Source organism: Canis lupus, chromosome 8 (assembly GCF_048164855.1).
Source record: "Canis lupus baileyi chromosome 8, mCanLup2.hap1, whole genome shotgun sequence".
In the NCBI taxonomy this organism is placed as follows: Eukaryota; Metazoa; Chordata; class Mammalia; order Carnivora; family Canidae; genus Canis; species Canis lupus.
The window spans coordinates 9,136,641-9,162,241 of NC_132845.1; the positions used below are offsets into that span (position 1 = coordinate 9,136,641).

Below are 25,601 nucleotides of genomic sequence, written 5' to 3' on the forward strand. Positions count from 1 at the left end.
TGAGAATATGCAATTATCCATCTGCGTTTTGCTTGGGAGATGAAGTTATTTGTCCCTCTTTTAATTCTTTTTAATTATCATTAACTTTTTGGCTCTGGTTTTGCATAGCATTACATACACATGCACACAAAATTAGGTAATTTCGTGTTTTGGTTACAAATGGCTTTCTGCTTCTTGACTCTCGAGAAATCAGCTTTGAAATGCCCTAATAATTATTTTAATACAAAAGAGAAATGTTCAGTCATCCCTGCATATAGGATTATGATATGAAGGGTACATATGTACATGCACTTATAGGAAAGTGTGTATTACATGCCAGCTGGATCATGGACCAGGAGTTTATATAGCCCTTGTCTGGGATTTATTTAAGGTTTGACTTTGGAATAAAAGCCTTTTTTTTTTCTATTGATTTTAATACCACAGCTTCCAATATTTAAACTGTGTCAGATACGGACAGGGTATATAATTTTATTTTGCGGAGCTTTTCTATAGGGTCCTAAAATAGTTTAAACCTTGAGTACCCCGCAGAAGTGAATCTCTCTGGGCAGAGAAAGACAGCTGGCCCCGACCTAACAAACCTCAGCAAATTCTGACTTAAGAGGCAGCGCTTTTCTGAGTCAGGGTGCTTAACTATTCTCTACCTTGTGTTATTGGAAAGAAAGGATCAGTATTTGTTCCCAGTTGAATGGCATAATTAGGACCTTGGTAGGATTCCCTAACTTGGAAAACTGGTAGAGTTTTCAACCCCAGTGGTGCATTCACCAACCAGATATTTAGCAGGCACCTATTATATGCAAAGATATCTCAATTTATGTTGTCTTTATCAATGAGCATCTTCTTTGGTGTTGACTCCACAACTCTACTGAATCTCCTTAGCCTACCCTTGAATCTCTACTTCTAATTAGGTGAGCTCCTATAGCCTATTGTAGTATGCAGACATTTCTCACTATCTGAGTTTGGACAGACTGGCCACATGTCCTTTGGAAAATTACTAAGAATCTTTGTGAGCCTTAATTTTAACTTCTGTAAAATATGAATAATGATACTGACTACATCATCACTGATTTAATCAAGCAACATAAGTCTTCCCATGATACCTGGTAAGCATCCCATAAAAGGTTCTGTGTGATGGTTATTATTACTGTTATGACCATTATTCCATTTGGTACCATAATAAAACCCAGTGGCAATTTGAAAACCATTTATTGAGTGCTTAGCCTCGGCATTTGCGCATGTGCTACACGCATATATAAACATGACTAAAATGGGATCTTCACTTCAAAGGAATTCGTAGTTTACTTGGGGAGGCATGAGCAGAACCAGCTCTATTGCAAAAGAACTAGTGTGAGCAAGTGCCCATGGCCTTCCAAGGCACAGCTTTGCTGAGAAGTGTCATCTGTGTTTAGTTTCCACCAAGAGAGGAAGGGTAGTGAATTCTTGACTGAAGCTCCCTTGAGTTCAGGTTCATTGTGGTCTCTGGTGGTCCTTGGGTTTAGTGAAATAGGCTCTTACCCCCCAGTTGTGAGACTGAGTGCTCTCCTAGGAATGTAATTTTTTGTCTTTTGATTTAATTGTTGACTTATAAACTTTCTGGTTTCTTTTCTTCCTTGGGTGAAATGACCTCATCTTTTTCCTTACTGATTTCTTTTCCATAGACTTGTAGTAAATGCCATTTTAGGTTTATACCTCCTCTTTTCTTTTCATGATCTGCTTCTTAATATGAATGTGTTTAATAAGGTCAGTGCTCCTCTAAGATGCCAACCAGACACTGTTTTACCTTCTGGGATTTTGGACCTTTACCTTCAGGACTGGAGGAGTCTTGGCCCTTCTATCTTTCCCTGGTTAATCCAACCAGGGAAATCTGAAGGCTAGTTAATCCCGTTTTCTTTATCAAATCACTTACCTGAATGCAAAGCCTAACCTCTTGTTGATTACATGCTTTTATTACCTCTCATTTACTTCTGAGAAAAGTCGGGTTTTTTTGTTTGTTTTGTTTTTTTAAGTGAGGCCATTTTTTTGTGGTATTATCTGCAAAATCTCTTAAGAGTACAACCATGGAGGAAAGGCTTGGCTTTCTGGTATTGCAAATAATACCACAGAACTTGGTAATTTGATGGAAAAAAATAACAGAATTAATACTGAAAAGAAGGAAGTGGAATTTGAGCCACAGTTTTATAGTATGCAAGGAAGAAATTTCATGAGTTTTTACTGATAGTCTCCTAAGAACAGTCTTGGTATTTTTGGTGGTTATTTTCAGACCTGCTCATAGGATCGCTTAGACCTTTCTTGGTGATGTGAATATATCATTGTGCAATTTGTGACGATTTGCCTTCAGTGTGGGCTTGATCATGGTTAAGGTATACAGAGGGTGTCTCCATTGCTTACCTTGATTATGTTTACAATGTGACAATAATTTGACCTCTTAAGCTGTTTTTTATATTGAATATATATCGTGCTCTGGTGGATTTTGTAAAGGTCCTTATTAAGTATGTTGTGCATTAATCATTATCTTTTGATTACCCCTGGGATCTGCAAATCAAATTCCATGAGGGATCTTTGATCTCGTCATTTCATAACCTTGACTTTAACTTTGTCATTTCATAACTTGAAGGCAGGTAATGGCAAGGTCCCTCACATTCTCATTCTTGGAACAACTGAGTTCATGCAGAGAGATGGAATCTACAAAAACTACTGCACTTTTTTTTGTTCTGTCTCCTCAGGCAGGAAAGGATGGTTAGATGCAGACCACGTGAGCTAATTCCCTGTTTTGCTTTTCCATTCTCCAGGCTTACAGACACGTCCTTCTCCTTTCCAGGCCAGCTGGGTTTTTGCTGCCTGCAATCTTTCCAGTAAACCACCCTGCCTCCTTCATATAATTCTGCTCTGTTCCCTCTTTCCTGACTATAGGAGAAATAATTGAGAGAAAAACCTCAGAGAAGGTAGAGGCCTGAAGTTTGTCTTCCCAGGCAATTCAGAGAGGGAAATATAATAATCACTTAATTAACAATTACAAGGTACAAGGCTGAACTGCTTATTTATTGTCTGTGCCATTTTGATTGAGTGGTGCCAATGTTCTAAGCATTTTGAATATCACCATTGTTATTGTCTATTTTTATTAGCAAAGTAATATATACTTGTTATATTAAATTTGAAAAATATAGAAAAAGACACAATTAAAAATGTAAGCCCCTCTTAAGGTCTTGTTTATTTTTAATTCCTAGACCCTTTATCATTTCTATGCTGTTTTGAATGGTATTTTTAATTATGTTCTATAGTTGGTTGTGTTAATTAGGGAAGTGTCTGATTTATCCAGGTTCATATATTCAGCAACTTGCTCAACTCTTTGGTTTCAATCATTAACTAATTCTCATCATTTCTAGCTTAACAGAAGTGTATCTCTTTTCTTGTAATTCTTATATACCTCATTTTTTCCTCAAAGCATTAGCCAGGAATTGCCATATAATGTTAAGCAGTGGTAGTCATGATGGGTATCCGTGTCCTGTTCCAGATCTTAAAATGTATCTATATTTTCTCCATTAAGTATAATGGAAATATAGGTGTAATGGCTGTTGTAGATTTCTGACTATGAATTTTACTATTTTCCTAATTTTAAGTCCTTCATAAGTACTGTTTTGGCTTTCTCTTACTACATAACAAATTCCAATAAACCGAGCAGCTTGAAACAGCACCCACTTCAAAATGTCATAGTTGTGTAGGTCAGAAGTCTAGGTGGGTTCAGCTGGGTTCTCTGCTCAGGGAACTGAAAGCAAAGGACAAGCAAGGTTGGGCTCTTACCTGCAAGTTTGGGAGAAGAATCCACTTCAAAGTTCACTCAGGTTGTTGGCAGAACCCAGCAGCTGCAGATCCAAGGTCCCCTTTTCCTGGCTGGCTGGCAGTTGGCAGCTGCTCTCTGGCTTCTCGTGCTATGAGCTGGAGAAAGTTCTCTGCTATTAAAGGAGCTCATGTGATTATATTAGGCCCACTTGGATAACCTCACTGTGTCATCTGTGTCATGTAACATAATCATGGGAGTTACGACTCATAATAACAGGTTCCAGGGATTAGGAGCATTGCCCCCAGGGACTGGGCCATTTTTAAGAGGCCATTTTAGAATTTTTTTTTTTTTTTGACCTAAGTGCATACCCAGTCTCTGTTAAGTACTGTTACATTTTTGCTTATACTCCCATGCTTTTCTCAAAACACACACGTTACATATTAGAGAGACTGTATTAAGAGTATGACTTTGGGAGCCAGATTACCCTTACTAACGATTTGACCTTGGATAAGTTAATCAATTTTCTTTTGTCTCTTTTTTTTTAATCATTGGAAATGGGAATATTGGTAGTACCTATCTCAGAAGGTACACAGTAATAATGCAATCAGTTGTAGCTATTGTGATAATTATTATATTCATCAAACTGAAATGCTATTATTTTGCAATCTTTATTTTCTAAACTATAGCATAAATATTTTATCTTATCTGTAAGCATTCTTAGGCAACGTCATTTTAATGGCCACAAGCTACTCCATTGTGTACGTATACTAGAACCAATTTTGTTGGGATTTGCTTCTGTTTTTTCTGTTTTATAAGCAACACTGAGATGAAAATCCTGTGGGTTTTGCAGACTATTTCTATTTACTTGATTAGAACAGTTTCATGGACATGAAATCAGTACTTTAAAGGGGAGCTACCTTATGAAGGCTTGTGAGATATTTTTGCTACATTGCCTTGCAAAAAGATTGAACTAGGCTGTACATTTCCTTCTCTTTCCCTCCCAAGAGTTTCACTTATTTTTTAAATTATGGAATAATATTGTGGGAGAGTGAGTCCAAATGGTAAGTCCCTTATAGCAGTGGAAGGAGGAGAAATAGTTCAATTCAAAGCTCACGGGGGGGGGGGGCGGGGGGGAGATGGTCACTATTAGAAGAAGTCTGAGTTGGAGAATTGGTTTTGGGGAAGAGGAGAATGTGAAAGACAAGTATAAGTACCTTTGGACTAACAAAGAAATAGGGATTCCAGAAGTTGGAACTCTATATAGCATTCAGATGTGACATAAAGTGCAATATAGAAAACAATTTTTTTTGGTATGGATTACTAATATTGCAGCAGAATTTTAATTTTTTTTGTGCTAAAAAATTGTGGCACACTATTTTAAATTTGCTTACTCAGTAAGTAGACTATATTATTATGGTGAGCTATATTCTGTACTCTAAAGGATAACTTACAAATGAGTGCTATTTCAAAAGTTTGTAAATTGGGGACTGTCTGCATGCCATTGTTTTATTTTTTATTTTTATTTATTTATTTATCTATCTATCTATCTATCTATCTATCTATTTATTTATTTATTTATTTTTTTTTGCATGCCATTGTTTTAAAAAGAGATCCAGACGGCTTTCATTCATTTGTTCCATTTATTTCATTCATGGTAATTCATTAGTTCGCGTACTGTCCTGATGCACTCCTAACTCTTGAGAACTGTAAAGCTAGGGTATCTAAAAGTGGCCTACAATGCAGCAAAAGTATCAGTGCCAGATTTCTGAAGAGAAATTCTCAGCAACACTTCCGGCACACAGAAACGTAGTTGTAACCGACAGCATATTAAGCAGTGTATGGGTTGCTTAATGTTGGTGATGCCTTTTTGCTGCTGGTATATAATCAGCTGCTCATTAGTAGAGAATCATATAACTTGATGTGGGTACTTATTCAAGGCTAGTAAGAACTTTTCCATCTCTGTACGTGTCCCTTTCAACTCCCACCCCACTCACACCACATTCAGCAACTGCACACACCCAAATCTGGTTGATTTAGTTTGACCCAGAACATACTGGAGCAGGGTTACTCCATCTGGCTCTAACAAAATGAAGAAAAGGATAAATGCGTACTATCTGTAGCATTGGGCTTTTCCTGAAGTGACTCCAGAACCAGAAAATCCTAATAATAACCACTATAGCAATGACAACTATAATAATTATGGTACTGTTCATAAGCAAATACTAGATATAATTTTTTAGGAACTTATTATGTACTTGACACAATACTGAGGGTTTAAACACATTATTTTACTTAATCTTTTTCACTTCTACAATTGTTTTAAATTCCCATTTTACTGATGAGGAAGCTAAGGCACAGAGAGATTAAGGAATTTGCTCAAGGTCACATTGCCAGAAAGTAATAGAACCATGTTTTATTTTTTTTATTTTTTTTTTTTAGAACCATGTTTTAAACCCAGGACTCTGACTCCAAAAAATCTCTATTTCTTTAGAAAATACATGTAAGCTTTAACATTTCTTAAATTTTATTTTTAATTTTTTAATTTTTTAATTTTTAGCTTTAACATTTTTAAAAAATAATTTTGGATGTACTGAAGAGTTTGCAGAATTATTACAGAGTTCTCGTATATGCTCTAGTCAGTTTCCTCTAATATTAATACTTTGCCTTATCATAGTACAATTGTCAAAACTAAGAAATCGCATTAATACAGTGTAATTAACTTAAGTAAAGACTTTATTTGGATCACCGGATTTTCTACTTACATCTTTTTTCTGTTCTACTGTCCAATTTAAGATCCACCATTATATTGTCATGACAGCATTCATTGTCACGTCTCCTTGGTCTTTCCTTGTCTTGTATGACCTTGGTACTTTTGAAGAGTTCTTGCATTATTTTATAGGATGGCCCACAGTCTGGCTTTGTCTGATAATAAAACTGATATTCTCAACTGGCAGTCCTCTCAACAAAGATTTATTGTATTTTCTAGATGGGTATATTGTTTTTGTCTAATTAGTTTACATTTGTGAGTTTTGATGGACTGTACCTCTTTGAGGCCCTGGAATCCTGAGAAGCAAAAGTGTGCACAAGCAGCAGCATCCCCTCTGCGATTCCTTATAGAATTGGAGAGCTTCATGTTGGACGTACTCCTACAGCCAGAGTCTCTTACTTGCTTCTCCCTTTGGACAGTGCCTTGGCCACTCAAGGCGCTGGGCATCTGAGGGGCTGTCCTTAAACGTTCTTACATCTCAGCTGTGGGTGCCTGATTCTATGTGCTTCACATTCCTTCATCACTTGAGCCAGGAATTACAGAACTGAGTTTTCATTGTTCAGACAAGGATCAATTTTGCATTCTTTATCACAAGACTTCTGTAATAGAGGCTGAAGAATACAAAGTTAGAGGTGTACGTTCTTCATAGCTTTGGAAAAGTCACTGTGGGTGCTGAGCCACGGAGAGAGGAAAGCAGCAAAAGAAGCAAGCCTTCCTGTTGAGAGTGTCAAGCAGATTGGCAAAATCATGTCCCACGTATGCAGTTGGGAGGTTCAGTTTTTCTTTCTTTGCTTAAAGTCGTCTAATAACTTGACATGTCTGCAGAATAAGAGCCAAATCCTTTAGTTTGGCAGAAAAGTCCCTTCCACAATATTCACAGCTTTTTTCACGGTGCTCCCTTGTGGCCTTGATTGCAGGACTTACACAGTTGCATTTCTGTTTTTATGAAGGATGGAGGTCCACTCATTAGAAAAGATGGGCCTAATCATTCATCTTGACATCTCTAAATGCCTAGTACTGATTTATAATAGATGCTTTATAAATGCTTCTAGAATGCTGAATATCTGCATAGGCTACCCCATTGGTTATGTTTTGTCAGCAGAAATGTAAAGAAGACATTAAAAGTGCTACATTAATGATCAGTAGAAGACAAGACATTTGATCATATCCTGCACACCCGTTTTTGCTGTCTCTCTCAGTGGCAAGACAACTGGACTAGAATGTATCTGCCTTAGTTCCTGAACAGTGTCTTACCACAAGGAGCATGAGAATTGCAGTGTGATTTTAGATATTACAGCATTTCTCTTGTTCCAGCTTAGACATTAAGTAGCTAATCACTGGGCAAATCACTGATCTTCCTGGCCCCTTTCCTCCCTGTGAAATGGACAAATTAGGTCACATGATTTTTAAGGTCCTTTCCAGTCCCAACCTTTGGTCTTTTCTATAATGAAATAAATTGTCTTAAATGTCAGTCAGAGGGGGATTGTGGGTATAACTCGATTCAAAATTCTACACTTTGAACAAAATGCTGAGAATTTTTTTTTAACTGCTCGTTATACCTAGGATAACCATCACAGCTTAATTGAAAAGTTCATGTATATCCTCCCAACTGCTTGTTAATGGTATGAAAATGGTTTCCAGCTCCAACATGCAAGATCAGTATCAGGATGCCTAAACTGAAGCCATCCAGGCTATTGCAATACTTCCAGCCTTACTTCATCTTTGTCACTCTGACATACTCAAAGATGTAACAAGGTACCTGCAATGCAATTCTGATGCTAACTGCCTCGAGTTATTTCAGATTTCACAGATTAGGGGCACAGTCTCCCTCAAGACTGCCCTCATTTCAGACACTAGCTGAAAGCCTGAGGATTTCCAGGCCCTTTGCTTTTCTGACCAATTGGCTACAAAATCAGGAGTTCCTACTTCTTCAGATTTGTTAATTCTTTAGAATGACTCACAGAACTCAGGAATATACTATACTCATGATGACAGCTTTATTGTAAAAGATACTCTCAGGCTACCATGGCGTGAGATCTGGGAGGACCCCCAACACCAAGCTTCCATGTCTTCAGGATGTTTTCACCCTCCTAGTACATCAATCTGTAGCTGTAAGCAGGAAAGCTCACCTGAGCTTTGAGTGTCCAGAGCTTTTATTGGATTTCATGACCTATGCATGATTGATTGAATCATTGACTATGTCAATCTCCAGGTCAGGCTAATATTTCATAGCTCAAAGCCCAACCCATCACAGATCTTCCTCGACTTATGACAGGATTATGTCCCGATAAACCCGTTGTAAGTTGAAAATATTGTAAGTCAAAATGCTTTCAATACATCTAAACTACTGATCATCATAGCTTGGCCTAACCTACCTTAAACATGTTTGAACACTCACATTAGCCTACAGTTGCAAAATTATCTAACACATAGCCTATTTTATAATAAGGTTGTTCCCTGTCTCAGGTAGTTTATTGGATATTATACTGAAAGTGAAAAACAGAACAGTTGTATAGGTACTGAAGAGTTAAGTGTATTATTTATTTACCTTGATGATTGAGTGGCTGACTGGGAGCTTTGGCTTGCTGCCACTCACTGCCCAGCATCACAAGAGAGGATCATACTACATATGGCTAGTCTGGGAAAAGATTAAAATTCAAAATATGACATATGGTTTCTGCTGAACGTGTACAGCTTTTGTACTATTGTAAAGTTGAAAAATCCTAAGTTGAACTGTTGTAAGTTACGGACCATTCATAATTACATGAGTGGTCTTTCCACCATGGCCTGCCCCAATCCCAAAACTATCTAGGGCTTCAGCAGGAATCACCTCATGAGAATAAACACCCATGATTCCAGGGGCCCACCATGAATAATAAAGGCACACCCATCATTTAGGAAATTCCAAGGGTTTAGAGGCTCCCTCCCAAGAATGAAGGACAATGGCCAGCCAAATTCTTTATTATTCCACAATACTAAAAGTTGTATAACAGCATTTTGCTTGTTGCTTTGAAATCTTAGAAACTGTTCCAATCAATAGTTATTTTTTTTTTTTCCAATCAATAGTTATAAAGTGGAAGCAGTCTTCTGGAATTGGTGATATGCTTATGTAATAATTTGTCACATAATGATTACACCAAGGAGAACTGTAGTTGACATTGGTGTGTTATTGCATGTACTATTTTTTTTTCCAGAGAGAGAAAAGAGAGAGAGAGAGAGAGAGGTGGGGAGGTAGTACGGAGCCCAATGTGGGGCTTGATCTCACAACCCAGAGGTCATGACCTGAGCTGATACTCAGGAGTCCAACTCTTGACTGATTGAGCCACCCAGGCACCCTGTTACTGAGTCTTGGTTATACCAGATGCAGATGTGCCTTTAAAAAGCTAAAATAAACAAATATACCCCCGCTCCCGGGTCCTGCTCTATACTACAAGAGCTATACACAATTTAAATTATCTGTTGGAACGAAAAAAATTATTGCTAGACCTTTATTTTGAAGCGATATCCCGTTCAGTGACAGAAAATTGAAGACAACTGATACCTTTTTTTGAGAGGCTGCTGAAATATAGGGTTAATGTAGCGTCAAATCCAACACTCTTCTGAGATCCCAGGAGGGAGGAGCATGCCTGAACCTCCTCCTCTACATGCATGATTCATTTCTAGAGAGAGTCTTACACAAGGTGGTTGAATTGTGCTGGGCATGTGCTGATACTTTTGCCTTTTACTTTGTCGGGGGTCACTTGTCAGCAAGAATGATTGAAATGTGCGGTGTCAGGTGACGTGTATAACTTATATAACCCTAACACCCAATTTGCTGTGGATATCCAGGGTCCTGAACATCAAGGTGAAAGGACAAGAACAAGGGCCGCAAAATTGGACAAAGAGAAACAATGGGATCACCACATATCACTGTTTAGTAAGCTACAAGTGAGGCAGTGAGCAGTATCTAGTCGGTAGCATGGCAAGGAGGTACCCATGACAGACATCGTGATCTATGAGAGGAATGGGAGTGAGGTACCTTCGGTGAGACAGAAGTATGGGGTTGATAGGGAATCCAGGGACATTTCGTGGCTGGGTTACAGTAACTCATTAAAAAAGATGGCATGAACTTGTGTTCATTATGGAAATAACCATGACTTATCCGTAAGATAATGGAGAACTCAATCTGCTTTAGAAAAAGCCAGATCTTGCAAGACCGACCATGAACCCTTGTGAAGGGTAAATGATAGCATGGTTGATGTGTCCTTTCTAGGTGACATCTTTGACACATTCCCAAAAGTTTTCTTATACTTTACTATAAGCCCTAGGTTTCAACTACAATGGTAGCAGATGGAGTTCATATTAGCTAAACTATGAATTTTTTAGGTAAAATAAATCTGGCAATTAGTACTTTTTTCCAGAAAGAACATCAGCTCAACCTAATAACTCTATATTCTGGATTGTAAAAATCTTTTTATTTAAAAGTTGGATTTTTGTGATTTTTTTAAAGCAATTGGAATCTGTATTTAGAAATTTAAATGACATAAAGGTGGTAATTTTTCATATTTTGGTAACATTGATTTTTTAAAAAAGATTTTTGTTTATTCATGAGAGATACACAGAGAGAGGCAGAGACACAGACAGAGGGAAAAGCAGGCTCCCTGCGGGGAGCCCAATATGGGACTGGATCCCAGGACCCTGGGATCATGACCTGAGCCAAAGGCAGATCAACCACCTGAGCCACCCAGGCATCCTTAGTAAAATTAATTTTTGGACAATGATTGCTGGTCTCTCAGTCTTACCTGTAACTGAGAAGAATTTAGCGCAATTTATTATTATTATTTTTAAATTATTATGCTGATACAGTGGCTCATGATTGACTTTTTTGAAGTCTCAGGGAAATAACAATTAATGGAATTTAAAAATATCATAATCGCATCCCAAACAATACATTGCTGACATGTTTGTGCTAAACTTCCAAGGCCCAAGTTTAGCACTTTACATAAGTCATTGGTCTTTATATAACTTTTGGTCTCTTACCAAAAATAAGTAAATCAGTAAAATAAAATGAATTTAAAAAGATCTCCTCACCCCCCCCTTAAGATCCCACAGCCCATTGAATCTGTCTTCTATTGGATGTTGAACATAATGGTATCATGAGCTTGGTGAAAGCTTATCCATTGATGATGACAGTGTGGTGGCCGTTGGAGTAAAATCGTTTTGTGCATTATAGAGAAAGTTGTATGCCAATTAATAGTTAGGCACCCACTCTGCCCAGCACAGTGTAAAATAATAGTCATGGTTTGTGGCCTCCATGGACGCTAAAATTTCTTCTTATTCACTTATTTCTTCATTTGGCATTTATCGAGTGCCTGTTGTGTACCAAGTATCGGGCGTGGCGCTGAGGATAAAGGAGTCCACAAGATAAAGTGTTTTTCTTGATGTGGTTGATGGAGTTATGGTATCTGCTGCTGAGACAGTTGGAGAATAGATCATGGATAGTTTTTTATTTTTAAAGGGACACTCATTTCATTAAAAATTCTCTCTAATGGATTACTGTCCTAGAGCTCAGAGAATGCTTCAGAAATTCTTTCTGAACTTCTGTAATAGTAAACTAACTTTGCCAGTTGGAAATTAAATTTCTTCTTGGAAAAACAGTGTATTTCAGAGCAGATGTTTTCCTGAAACACCTTCTTCTACGGTCTGTTTTTGCCATTGAAAACAGCGTTGCCAACAGTCAAAGTAGTCTTTTGTTTCTGAAACAGTGTGGCTCCCAGACGGAGACTAATTTCTAACTAGGTCTTTTCTCTCTAACTCATAGAAGAGTTGCTAATAATTACTTTAGTTATGACATGTTAGTTAAAAAGTTCTTGGTTAGGATGAAAATGTCTTCCATGTCTGTCATTGCCAATGTCTAAGGCATAAACCATGTTTTGTTGGTTTAACTAATCACTGCTAGTTAGAACTAGAGTTTACAGTGCTCTTAAAAGCATAGTTCAAAGTAAAATGCCTTAAATTACTTTTATAACAAGGCAAGGCATATAAACCAACACATATAGTCTCATACACATGTTTTCTTATAAGACCTACAAATTTTGCCTGCTCATTTTTTATTTTCATCGGCTCCAAAGAACAGAAATGATGGAATAAGGATAACAGTTATAAAATGTGGATTAAAAAAAAAAGTGAGATCCAAAAGGACATCTGAAGACCAGTCAAAAAGGATGAAAGAGGATCCTAAAATGAAAATTATGCCATTCATCGTGGGGTGGATAGGAAGAAAAAAGAGAAAGGATGCTGGGTTTTGTCTTACTGTCTGCATCACTTTATATCCATTAGTTAATATATATAAAAATTTTTTTTCCCTTCCAAATAGATAGTTTTCTTTGCTCTGGCATCTTTTCTGACAAGCGTGCTTTGAAGGACACCTCAGCCGTGTGGTCCTCCCGCAACTGACCTACGTGTCACTTACGTCTGTTGGTACGGGCGCGAGAGATTTGGAGCAACATATTTAATAGCATACAACCTTGATTTTAACAAAGATACTAGTGAAAGTGACTTGATAGGAACACTGGGCTAAAAAGTGCTAGAATCAGCTAGAAGGAACACCAGATATGGGCAGAAAGAAATAGAAACCTAGTGAGTTAAAAATGAGATCTACTAATGCCAAGAAGGCAATACATCCTCACTCAGCATCTCTAGCTCTTCACATCCTGACCGCATTTCTTTTAATTCCGTGACCTTGGGCAAGTTCATCTTGCTTCAGCTACTTCATCTTGACATTGGGGTAATACTGCTTTCCTCAAGGAGTTAACAGGATTCGATATGATAATAGATGTAAAATTTTAAAACAGTGTCTGGGGGCACCTGGGTGGCTCAGTTGGTTAAGTGTTTGACTTTGGCTCAGATCATCTCAGGGTCCTGGGATGGAGCCCTGGTCCGTCAGGCCCACTGCTCAGCAGGGAGCCTGCATCTCCCTCTCCCTCTGCTGCTCCCTTTGCCTGTGCTCTCTCTCTCTTTCTGTCAAATAAATAAATAAAATCTTAAGAAAAAATAAAAGTGTCCAGAACATAGTAAAGTACTCATACATGCTTATTATTTTCTGTTTATCATCTTGATCATAAATATACAATTATTGGTCTCATTACTGGGAATCGTTTAGTAAAATTAGATTGTGAGTTTTGAAGCCAGGTAGATGGGTTTAAATCCTGCCTCTGCCACTTACCAGCAGTGTGAACTCTGGCAACTTAATGTCTCTGTGGTTTTGTTTTCTTATCTGCAGCACCAGAAAAATTGTAACTATAGCTGGGAGTTTGGTGAAGATGAAATAGTTAAAGTATTAAATGCCAACGAGACTTTTCCCTTCCCTTTCTCTCCTTTCCTGAAGACACATTAGGGCAAAGAAATTCCATTATTCCTGGGGTGCCTAAGTCACCCCAGTGGACCGGTGTGGTCTTTCTGCATCTCCCCTGTGGCTGGAGCTGTCACGTAGTGACAGGAAGAGTCAGTGGTAGGCCAAAGCTTTTCTAAAGTTAAATCAAATTCACTAACTGATCAGTGACTTTGGTTTAATAGCCTTTGAGTCTAACAACTTATTATGCAAGAGGTGCAGGGATGGCAAAAGCCCTTTAGCCCAGATTGAGACCTTAAAACAGACAAGTCTCTGTTGTAGTTTTTTAAAAATATTTTATTTATTTATTCATGAGAAACACAAAGAGAGGCAGAGACAGAGGCAGGGGGAGAAGCAGGCTCCTCGCAGGGAGCCCGATGTGGGACTCGATCCGAGGACCCTGGGATCACGCCCTGGGCCAAAGGCAGACGCTCAACCACTGAGCCCCCCAGGCGTCCCTCTTGTAGATTTAAAATGTACCCCTTCTACCCCGACCCTCGCCACCCTTTCCAGGCCCCCAAACCCTTCTGGGATATGACTGGGTTGGAATCTCTGCATCTGTGCCTCTGTTCTTTACCCTCCACAACGATTTTCAATTTTAACCAGAGACTGGGGATCCTTTCCTAAACCAAGTAAATGTTTGATTTATCACCTTAAAAATTTTAAAAATTTCAAACTAACTTTAACTGTACCAGGTTCCTTTAATAAGTACAGAGCCACTCCGGGCAGGCTGGAGATGAATGGTCTCAGAGGCTGAGGCATTCTTTGAAACACGAGTCCATATAAGCTTTCATATGCTTCTCCTGTTTTTCACCTCAAATCCTTGACTTCTTGGATCTGGGGCTGCCTGGCCTTTCTGCTCAACCCTCCAAAATTCTGTGCTTGAAGCTACCTGTTCCTTCTTGTCTTTCATCTCGACTGCAGGAGTCTTTTCCCACTTACCCTGTCAAAAGTAGAGGAGAAAGATTTGAGAAGGTTAAAGATGTGAGGCACTTACAGTACAATTGAAGGACTATGATGCTGCATTTTCTAATTATAATATATTTTGCACAAGGTGCTGATACTGTGTCTATCAGTGCTAGTGGGATGGTGGCAAGTGTGATGGGAGGTAAGGAGCTGTAGCGAGCTTAGGAAAGGCTTTCTGGAGAAGACGGGATAGGAAGGGTGGAGGATTTGGACAGGTCCTTCCCATTGAGGGAAGGACAGGGAAAGTGACATATTGTGGCATTTATGAAGTGTTTGAAAATACAGTGAACACGTGGAAATAAGATAAATGAATAAGTAAATTGTGTCTGGAGGACCAGTTAGGAGCCCATAATAGAATGGGCTTGTTTTTAAGTGCTATGACAGCAAATGAGAGAGGACAGGGCGTCTGAGACACATCATGGGAGTGGGTCAAAGAGAAGGTACAGGGGTCCTACCCTGGGTTTGACATCTGAGGCTCCAGAATTGGATATTTATACCACAAAGCAGATCCATTAAGACAAAGTCACACATCTGTGACTGTAACTATGCATGTTTATATCTAAATATTGATACATCCATACATAAGTCTGAATAATTTGGAAACAAGCAGGGAAATGTGAAGGTTGTCACGCTCCACATAGTCACTTAGGATTACATTTAATAAGTAAGGAGCTTACCTCCCGTGACGTTCTGGGAGCTAGGATCCAATCAAAGGAGAAACTAGGTGGCATTGTCCTGGAGGCTCAGATAGGAGTGGTTTGTCTGCCTTTTAAGAAATGATTGTTTCACTGAGCTCTGTCCCTGTTGGACTGTATAGAGAGTGTATGTTTTATTTCTCACCAGTGCATTTTTTTTTAAAGGAAGATGGAGAAACTAGTGGATGAGAGGCGGACAGCCAGGCATTTGCAAGTCATGTTGGGTGAGGAGCAGTAGAAGACATGGAGAAATAGATACAAGCCAGTGTTAGTTTTCAAGCATATGAAAAGCTGCCAACACTTCTTCCGTGATGCTCTGGAGACCAAAACTAGAGTTTTCAGTTCCTGATGATAGGAGAACGTTCAACAACCCACACAGTTTATTTTTTTTTGAATTCTTTTAGAGAGAGGGTGTGTGTGTGCAGGTGTGAGGGGGAAGCAGCTGGAGAGGGGAGAGAGAGAGAGAGAGAGAGAGAGAGAATATCTTAAGCAGGCTCCACGCTCAGTGCGGAGCCTGACATGGGGCTTGATCTCATGATTCTGAGATCATGACCGGAGCTGAAATCAAGGGTTGGACGCTGAACCGACCGAGCCATCTAGGGGCCCCAACAAAGCACACAGCTTAAATCGAAGAAATTCTCCCATGAGTAGTGCTGAGTCTTTTCCATCCGATACTTAAAGACACCTGCAAGGAATTTCTGAACTGGACTGGATGAAGGAAAACTTCCCTGCTTTTTCTAAGATTTTATGACTCACATAGGAATCATAAGATTTTGTCACTTCTCATAGGAAGTGATATAGAGTTCTGTGTGTTTATAGTAAGTGACACCTATTTTGTCTCCCCTTGCGTACTCTGAATCCCTTCAGTCACATTCCTGCTTTACTTTCTGAAGTATGAACTTGTACCTTAGTGGTCGTGATCACATGAACATAATTGTTTACTTACGATCATCTGTAGCTTTAGACTGAGAAACTCGAACAGAATTCCCTGGGTCTTTTGGACTAGGAGACCTCAATCCTAAATCTCATTTAGTTGCCGCTGTCTTGTCATCTTGGGGGCAAGGTGTGTGTTTCTGTGTTAATCTTAAGGGAGAAAGGGAAAAAGGCTTCTTCGGGCCTTTTTACGATGGGAACAGGGTCTCAGTTCTGCATTTTTTTCTCCTTCTATGCCAGCACTGGCTCAGGGTGGCTGGGGAAGTGGCAGGAACAGGGCCAAGGAAATGCCCTTTCTTTAATGCAGAAATCAATTCTGAGGTGTCCTTCCCTAGGTGTGGCGGCTGTGAGTTCCCTGTTCCTCTAGGCAAGTCCCTCCCATAGTGTCTCCCACTCCTTAGGAAGCTTTCTCTACTCTTTCTGGGTGACGTTTGGTAAGAGTATTGAGCAAGTACACTGCAGGGCCCGTAGGCAATCTAAGTGTAGTAATTAAAGGGACAGGCCCTGGACAGGCTCTGACGCTTCCCATGGACTGGTCCCTTATCTAGTGGAACCATACTTTCCTTATCTGGAAGATGCAGATAACAATACATATGTCACAGGGTTGTTAGGAGGATTATTTGGCCTATATATAAAAAGAGGCTTCCAAGCACGGGAAAATACTCAGTTCTAGTTTTTGATGTTAGTGTTCGTGGCTGTGTTTCTCACTCCTAGGTGGCATGTTCTGGTTTACAGGAGACTTTCCGCCTTTCTCATGATTCGAGATCCCCTAACTGTCCGAATGACCAGTTCTTCTGGGCTAGTGCTCACCTGTGTTTTCAGAGTGGTCAAGTTCTATGATGGATCTGCATTTTGTAATAAGGATGTTCTCTTAATTGTGCGGTTAAGAATGTCCTCATTCAGTTAGGAATACTTTGCTTTTATTGTAACTTAGTACAACCTCTATTTGGTCTTTGAAGTATATCTTCTGGTCATCTTTATTTTACATCTTCTGTAGTTTTTCCTAAAGAAGTGATCACATTTGACAGGATATATATGCATTTTATTTATCTTAAATTTTGTTATATTTGATATTCTGGGATAAGTGGTTATATTTTATTCCCTTAAAAAGTGTCAGAAATGTTCAGGCAATTCTGTGGCACCTCATTCACATACACACAGGCATGCATAAATAATCCAAATTAGTTCTGATTCTCGAGTACGAAAGTATATTTCAACAAACTGGAAAAATGCACAGATTACAAAAGCAGTGCATGATCTATCCAAAAATTAGTAAGTTAGAGATTAACCAAAGGTGAAAATCAAAATCCTCTGTAATTCTACTGTCTAGAGATAACCAATTGAAATACTGATACAGACCTTAGTCTTTTTTCTACACGTGCACAAAATAATGTATTTGGGTTTGGTTTTCCTTTTTTTTATAAGACTAGGATCACTTAGTTGATACAGTTTAGTAACTTGCTTTTTAAAAAGTTAACAGTGAATCACAAACATTAATGTTTACATATTTTTCCATTACACGAAATTACCATAATTTATCTTTTGTTGGATACTTAGATTGTCCTGAATTTTCGAGACTATACCATAATCAGTAATATACTAAAAAGTATATTAATGTACTTCTCCTAGTAGAGTATGTAGCACAGTTGGTGACCACACCGCTGTTTTCAGGGAGAAAGAAGTATCGGAGAAGTGCATGCCATGTAACTCAGGTGTTTTTAATTTTCATGTCTCTAAACCAGGCCCAGCTGTTCCAGCCAATTACACGAAGCATCTTTGTTCCCAACTATACAGAGCAGGTTCTAGACTGGGCTCTGAGATTCCTAGAAACATATATAGTCATTAATAGGAAATACATTCATTCAATACTCACAAGGCAAGAGAAATACTTATTCATTCATACTTGAAACAATCACCAACCCTCCTCCCCCCAAACCCCAGCAAGAAGATTGTAAATACCATGAAGACAGGCACATGTCTCCTTTGTTTGCCTTTGTAGCCTCAGTGTTTAGCACATTGCTGAGCACATAGCAAATAATCAATATATATTTGATGAGTAAAGAAAACTATAAAATGAAAATATCTCAATCCAATTGCCCATTGGGTCTTGGCTCTGCTTTCTTCTCCCTCCTTTCCCTCCCTTCCTTCCTCCCTCCCTCCCTCCCTCTCTCTCTCTCTCTCTCTTTCTCTCTTTCTCTTTCTTTCTTTCTTTCTTTCTTTCTTTCTTTCTTTCTTTCTTTCTTTCTTTCTTTCTTTCTTTCTTCTTTCTTTCTTCTTTCAAGATTTTATTTAATTGACAGAGAAAGAGAAAACAAGCAGGGGAAGTGGCAGTCAGAGGGAGAGGGAAAAGCAGGCTCCCCACTGAGCAGAGAGCCCAAGGTGGGGCTCTATCCCAGGACTCTGGGATCATGACCTGAGCCAAAGGCAGATGCTTAACCAACTGAGTCACCCAGGTGCCCCAGCTCTGCTTTCTTCTAAGAGAAACTGGGCCCATATAGGTTTTCTTATTCTATCCTAATGGCTAACGTGGGGAACAGTGACATAAGAGTCTATACCTGACCCAGGTACTATTGGGTGAGGATTAGGATATTTTTTTGTGTGTGTTGATACTTGGTTGGCCTTATTTAGCTACAGAATGTTTAGGGCTACAGTTTGATTCTCATAGGAAATGAACTCTGAGGCAAAGAACCATTTCCCAAGGAATTTGTAAGATCCTGTTCTTTTGAGTGACAAGAAACCACTTTGGAATCCTTTACTAATGGATGGATTAAAGCTTTCAGAGATATTTTAAGCCTCAAAATATTAGACCATTATAATGGATGATCAGTTGTTTCTCTGATGACTAGTTCCTGTGCTTCTAGAGATAGCTTCAGTGAATAGAAAACCATACAATTTAATTCCAACTCTTACTGAGTACATCCTAGGTGTCGGTTTTTGAACTGGGTACTAGGGGAAAAAAAGGGGAAAAAGAAGAGGTGCATATAGGTATAGAAATGAATGCATAATTATCATACAGTGTGGTAAGTGATACAACTGGCTATGGACAGGGGGGCTCTGAAAGAACAGAGGGGGAGTAACTTGCTAATTCATCTTGGTAAAGTTGGAGAAAGTTTCATGGAGATGAGCCCATTTTTACTAGGGTGGATAGGAGTTTATCAGACAGGAAGGGGGAGTAGGAGTACAAAATAAAGTCCCATAAGCCACAGCTCAGAAGAGCGTGGTGGATTTGGGACAGGTGAGGCCTTCACAGCAAATTGGACAATAAGGTATTTGCAGGGGAGATGAGATTGTAGCTGACTTTAGATATATCATCAAGGAACCAACTAGGGAGTTTGTACTTTGTTGTGTAGATAATGAAGGTTTTGATAAGGGACATTTATCCTTCAACCACTAATATCATCAAAGCCAAATTAAGACATTTCCTTCTGATAATGGTCCATTAAGAAGACAAGAAAAACTTTTCTTTTCATTTGGGTTTTAGGCTTCGTTACATCCTCTCTTAATGCTGGTGGCATAATGGTCCCACGGTTCTTATGGTCCAGTGATTCTTAATTTTTCAGTTTCACTTTTTATTCATTTATGTCTTATTTGTGATTATAGCCAAGGTGTTTTCAAAGCCTTCTTGTTTGTTTATTATGCAGCTGTTGATTTGGAAGTCAAAACTGGTCTCAGTGATTAGACCAGTTCTAACATATAGCTGGGGCCATTTATGGGACTTATTCCACAAAATGATGTCTTTAACCTCATGAATGGTGAGAAAATAGATACAGGGGACCAAATCTACATTGTTATTGTTAACTCAATGGTAGTATAGACGGGAGTCATTTCCTTCAAAACCCTTACAAAATTCCATTACATTTTTGAAATATTTTAGCCAAGTTAAGGCTAGGGTGAAGGATGCAGAGAAGGGAATATGAGATAAGAAGAAATTGGTATTGTAGTTACCAAGCAGAAAAGTCTAAAAGTAACATTCCAGAACACTAACATTTCCATGTGCAAATTGTATTCTAAAAAATCTCGTATCTATAGTTGATCTGTACTTTAATTTTACATAAATAAACTTTAGGGTTTTTTTTTTTTTCATTGAAACATACAAATGTGTGTTGGCTTTGAACTTACTATTCCCAGAAGTAAGAAAAGATCAGTTACCAGTAGCAATGTTTGTTCTCCCTTGGGTCATTCTATTTGTGCACATTTGACTTGCCATATAAGTTATCATTTTTGTAGTTCTAATGTCAATTTGAACTCAAAGGATCCAGATATCTACATCAATGTTTCCGCTACTCTTCATTTCTTTTTGTCAGTATTTTGGAAAATAACACCATTTTGTGGAAAGTGAAATGGATGCCATGTAGCCTTGCTAGTTCAGTTAAACAACTATAGGACCAAGAAAATAGCTGTATCAATGGATTTTGTTGTTTTGTTTGTTTTGCAGGTGACAATGGCCAACATTGGAATAAATGGAGATCATTCTCTGGAGACCTGTAAAACAATACTTTTTGCTCTCCGAATGGCAACGTGGAATCAAATCTTAGATCCTTGGGTGTACATTCTGCTGCGGAAGGCCGTCCTTAAGAATCTCTACAAACTTGCCAGACGCTGCTGTGGAGTGCATGTCATCAGCTTGCATGGGTGGGAGCTTAGCTCCATTAAAAATTCTCTAAAGGTTGCTGCTATTTCTGAGTCTCCAGTTACAGAGAAAATAAATCAGCAAGCACCTGGTTTAATAGGACAGTAAAGCAGTGTAGGTCTAGGACAAAATTCAGAAAAGATTTGTCAATATTTCAGTTAATTGGATAGGGATAGAAAGCCAAACTGGAAAATTCAGACCTCAGCAGTTAGTGTGGGGCCACTTTTGTCAGATCTGGCTGTTGAGATTTGCTAAATTCACTGTACAACTGTATCTTTTCACTTGTTTTTTGTCAACTGGAGGTAAACATGATGAGATAATGCCATGGAGTCCAACTGAAAAAAATTGGAGCTTATTTGTGTTATTCACGCTTTTGAATGAATGAAGCCTAAAGCATTTACTTGGCCTATTTGTCAAAGAACATCTTAATACTTACCTGCACAGTCAAATAGCTGTTTGGGGGTCACTGCTCTGCAACTGTTCCTTATAAACGAGGCTCAATGAAGTGGAGCACCCTCACTGTTGGGTCTGGTCTGTTATACTCCTCATTATGTAGCTTCAATCAGTAGATGTAGGGTCATGTCTCATGGGATTCACTGTGGCTTGTTATAATGACCTCCATGACACCAGATGTGGCTGTCAGGTTGCCTGACCTCACGAGCCTCTTCAAAATGAGCCTGTCCTTGTCATTTTGACAAATATAACTACTTGCATGTATTATTGTGAAGGTAAATTCTTGTTTGAAGGTTTTCTGTGTGAGTCATAGATTTGCACAGTTTTCAAATAATCTCCTTTTCCTGTGAAAATTCTAGTGCGCAGTAAATAATTTTTAGAGAAACACAGGCTCTATTTCAGCACATGTATAGGCTATTTGCATTATAGCAGTTCCTATGAAGCTCTGCCATGGATAATACAAACTAAACTTAAACCCCAGGGATGGTTACAAAGAATGTTGGCAAAGGACCTCTACTTGGACTTGTCATTTCTGTATCAGAGAACAAAAGAAACATAATCCATATGCAATATTTAAAAACTATCTGCAGCTAGTGTGTTTGTGCTTTCTATGCATGCACACACACACACATAAGCATATCAAAAATTTCTGTTGAAAGCTGGTTCATTAAATCTGTAGGATGGCATCTTCTAAAGCCTATGCTGTGTCAAGGGGAAAATTGGCAATTAGTTGGGTGCTTGGAGATCATTCTTATGGTTACCCAAGAGATCAGGGGATAAAGATCTCTCCTCAAATTTCCCAGTAACACTTTCGGCTTCTTTGCTTATTTGTATAATTCACCCCTCCCCTAAATTTTAGTAATCATTGAAAATGTCCTGGGGCTATCAGAACATAGGGTAGATAGTTCTGCTTCATAGTAAAGAAATGTATTTCTGTAAAAGAATTTTTGCCTTCCTTACCTGTGGTCCATTTAAAAATTAACCTTCTCTGTGAGACTGAGTTCATATTCTCCGGGAAATCTATGTGGTTCAACTAGACTTAAATTATTATATCCACAAATTTTTGCTTTTGACTAGAATTTACACTGGAAGTTGTTGAACTTCAGTGAATTTTGGTATATTCTTATGAATAAACTAAAAGAAATTAAGCAAATAGCTTCATTGAAGATGTAAAGGAAACCACTTTTTCCAGTGAATTTAAAAACAAGATACATGCACACACACAGAGGCACACGATATTCTTAATTTAAGACCAGTAAATGATGAATTACACAAGGTTTGGTTATTCTCATATATGGAACACATAGTATATGCTCAAAGAACACTTGCCAAATTGAATTACAGGTAAGAATATTTTTGATGCAAAATGAACATGGAATTGCAACAATTTTGTGCATTTTTATTTAAAATGACGATTACATATTGGTTATTTTGATATATATGTGTGTGTGTGTATGTATATTTGAATATCCAGTGTAGACACTTTAAAAAAAAAAAGCCATTGCAATTTGTGATTGCTGTTACATTACATGAATGTTCTCATGTGTTACAAGAGCACTTAAAGCCCAGAAATTATAGATGGTTTTGAGCAGACATTTATTTCCCAGAGTTAAGAGTGTTGGTGTCCTGGAAGCTGAGGCACAAGGAACCACAGCTTCATCCTTCCTCCTCATGCTGGATAGGATGCTACAGCAAACACTTCCATGCATTGTGACCCAGGAGAGGCGTGCAGAGAAACTCTCGTTCAGGGTTCCAGGCCTCTTCTCCGTAAGGCTTCTAAGTAGATGGCATCACGGTTGCTCTATTGCTGTGATGTCACCTAGGCCACGTGTATCTATATTGAGGAGCTACTGTGACATTACCATATATGGGAGTGCATGGGTGTGTAAGGTGTTAGGGAATGACAGAGAGTCACTCTCTGCATATCCTGGAAGGATTATCTTTATTAGCTGAGTACAGGTGTAGGGTAATGAAGTTGGTTTTAGAATGAGGTCAAACTCGAGTAGTAGACACTAAAAACTGAAAAAAAAATGTAGTGAAAGAATATGTGTTGACATTGTGTTAGGCCTTTTGTCCAAGGAAAATGAAATAAAGTGAACACAACAATATGCATATATTTGACTTCAGAACTTTGTTTCTATTATTATATACATTTCACTGTAGTTTGGCATCTTATTATATGTTGAATAATAGAATGTAGCATCCATCAACAACTTTCATGTGAGCATTCCAAGTGAAAGTACATTTGTGCAGTTACTGGAAAGAAATTGTACAAATAGTGTTCAGCAGGTTAACCAATTCTGAAACTCTAAGCTCTGTTTTAAAATTTATAATCAGACCCTCAGAGCAACTGAAATTCCCTTCTCACTGGGTAAAGTAGTATCTAAGCAACTTCACATAGTATTTGATCATGTTATTCCTGGGGAATTTTATTATTCGGGGCAAATGACTGGCAAGTGACAGGTTTTTTTCTTTTGTTAGTGAATTTAAAAACGACAGAAAAAGCCAATGGCATATGGTTTTTATGATCATGGATACCAAGACAGATAATGCAGACTCATAGTTAGTTGTAGGTGCATCCCATTGCATCCCACTTGTCAATGAGGATTTAAGTAAGTGACAGAAATAGTCTAATTTTTTCCCCAAGGGTTGAATGTTGCTAATTATTTGTATTGCTGAAGTGCAAATTACCTAAAAGTTAACATGTACACACACACACACACACACACAGAAATATATCTGTCTTATTCAATAAATGGTCTTTTTTGTGCACTTTCAGTCTTTAAAAGAAAAACCGGTCTTACTTTTGCTCTAATCTGAATTTAGAGCCCAGATAAAAGCACTTGCTAAACACCTAGAAACAACTTTTTTGTGAAACTTGCTGCTAACTTCACCTGTATCACCATCATTGCTCCAAATTAATAAACTAAGGTCAGGATATGAAAGATGGGAATGTACATCATCTTACTTCTTCATTTGGGTGTCAGACTATTTTACCATGTGGCAAATAATGTTGGACTTCAACTTGTTACTGAGATATTTCAACAGTAGATGTTATGTGAATAAATGTATTTTGTGTCCTTCGTACTTGCTGGACTATATGAGATTGAACAGTAATATGTATATTTTGTTGCTTGTATTAGTGTGCAACTCATGTAATTCTAGTGTTTTGACTAGTTTAAAACTTCAAACAAATGATTTATAATAAACTTGGACTAGTGTTTATCAAGAGTGGCTATTTTTAGGAAGGTCATATGAAGCTTGAAACTTTTGAACCTAAACTTCCGTTTTATCTATCCAATGGGAAGAATTTCAAATTCTTTTTATTACCTTTTTTTTTGTGGTCCACCTAGGCAGGGTCATAGATTTGGATGAGAATCTGATAATTTTCAAAACACACTGGCCTAGGCATGTCAGGATAGCAGAGAAATGTCTGTGATAACAAATGACCCCCCAAAAAACTTTGTGCCATAACCCTCAAAGATTTATATCTCACCTATGGCTCCTGCCCACTCAGAAGGGAAGCTCTGTTCATTTTAATCACTCAGAGACCTCAGGTGACAAAGCAGCCACCATCTTATATGTTGCTGTTTGCCTTGCTTCAGGGAAGAAAAAGCATATTGAACCATGAACTGGCTCTTGGAGCTTTCACCTAGGGGTAACGCCTGTTACTTTTGCTCACACATCTCTGGCCAAAGCCAGTGATCACCCTACTACCTTCAAGGAAGCAAGTTAGTGCAATACTATGATGTGGCCTGGAGGGGAACCGAAAATAAGTGGTGGACAGCATGAATGATTTCCATCTCAGGTCACATTTTTCATTCTTGTCATTCTAACATATTTCAAACTAGAACTTTTTAAAAAGGTCATCTATTTAAGAAAATCATGGAATGAAAGCATTTAGGATTCATTCTTCCAAGTAGCTTGTAATCTATAAAGATAAGGTGGAATGAATGCCATATTTGTGGTTTGCAATAAATGGAAATTTTATTTTATTTTAAAGATTTTACTTA

The 25,601-nt window shown here is 38.3% G+C and overlaps 1 protein-coding gene across 2 annotated transcripts in view; it reads left to right on the plus strand.

Moving 5' to 3' along the window:
- Nucleotides 1-24,813, plus strand: part of PTGFR (prostaglandin F receptor) — a 43,422-nt gene extending 18,609 nt beyond the window's left edge. For both annotated transcript variants that reach the window (XM_072834188.1, XM_072834189.1), the window contains exon 3: nt 20,941-24,813. In XM_072834188.1, the coding sequence (XP_072690289.1) occupies nt 20,941-21,243 (303 nt within the window). In that variant the 3' untranslated portion in view covers nt 21,244-24,813. The remainder of the gene's footprint in view (nt 1-20,940) is intronic.
- Nucleotides 24,814-25,601: the final 788 nt, after the last annotated feature.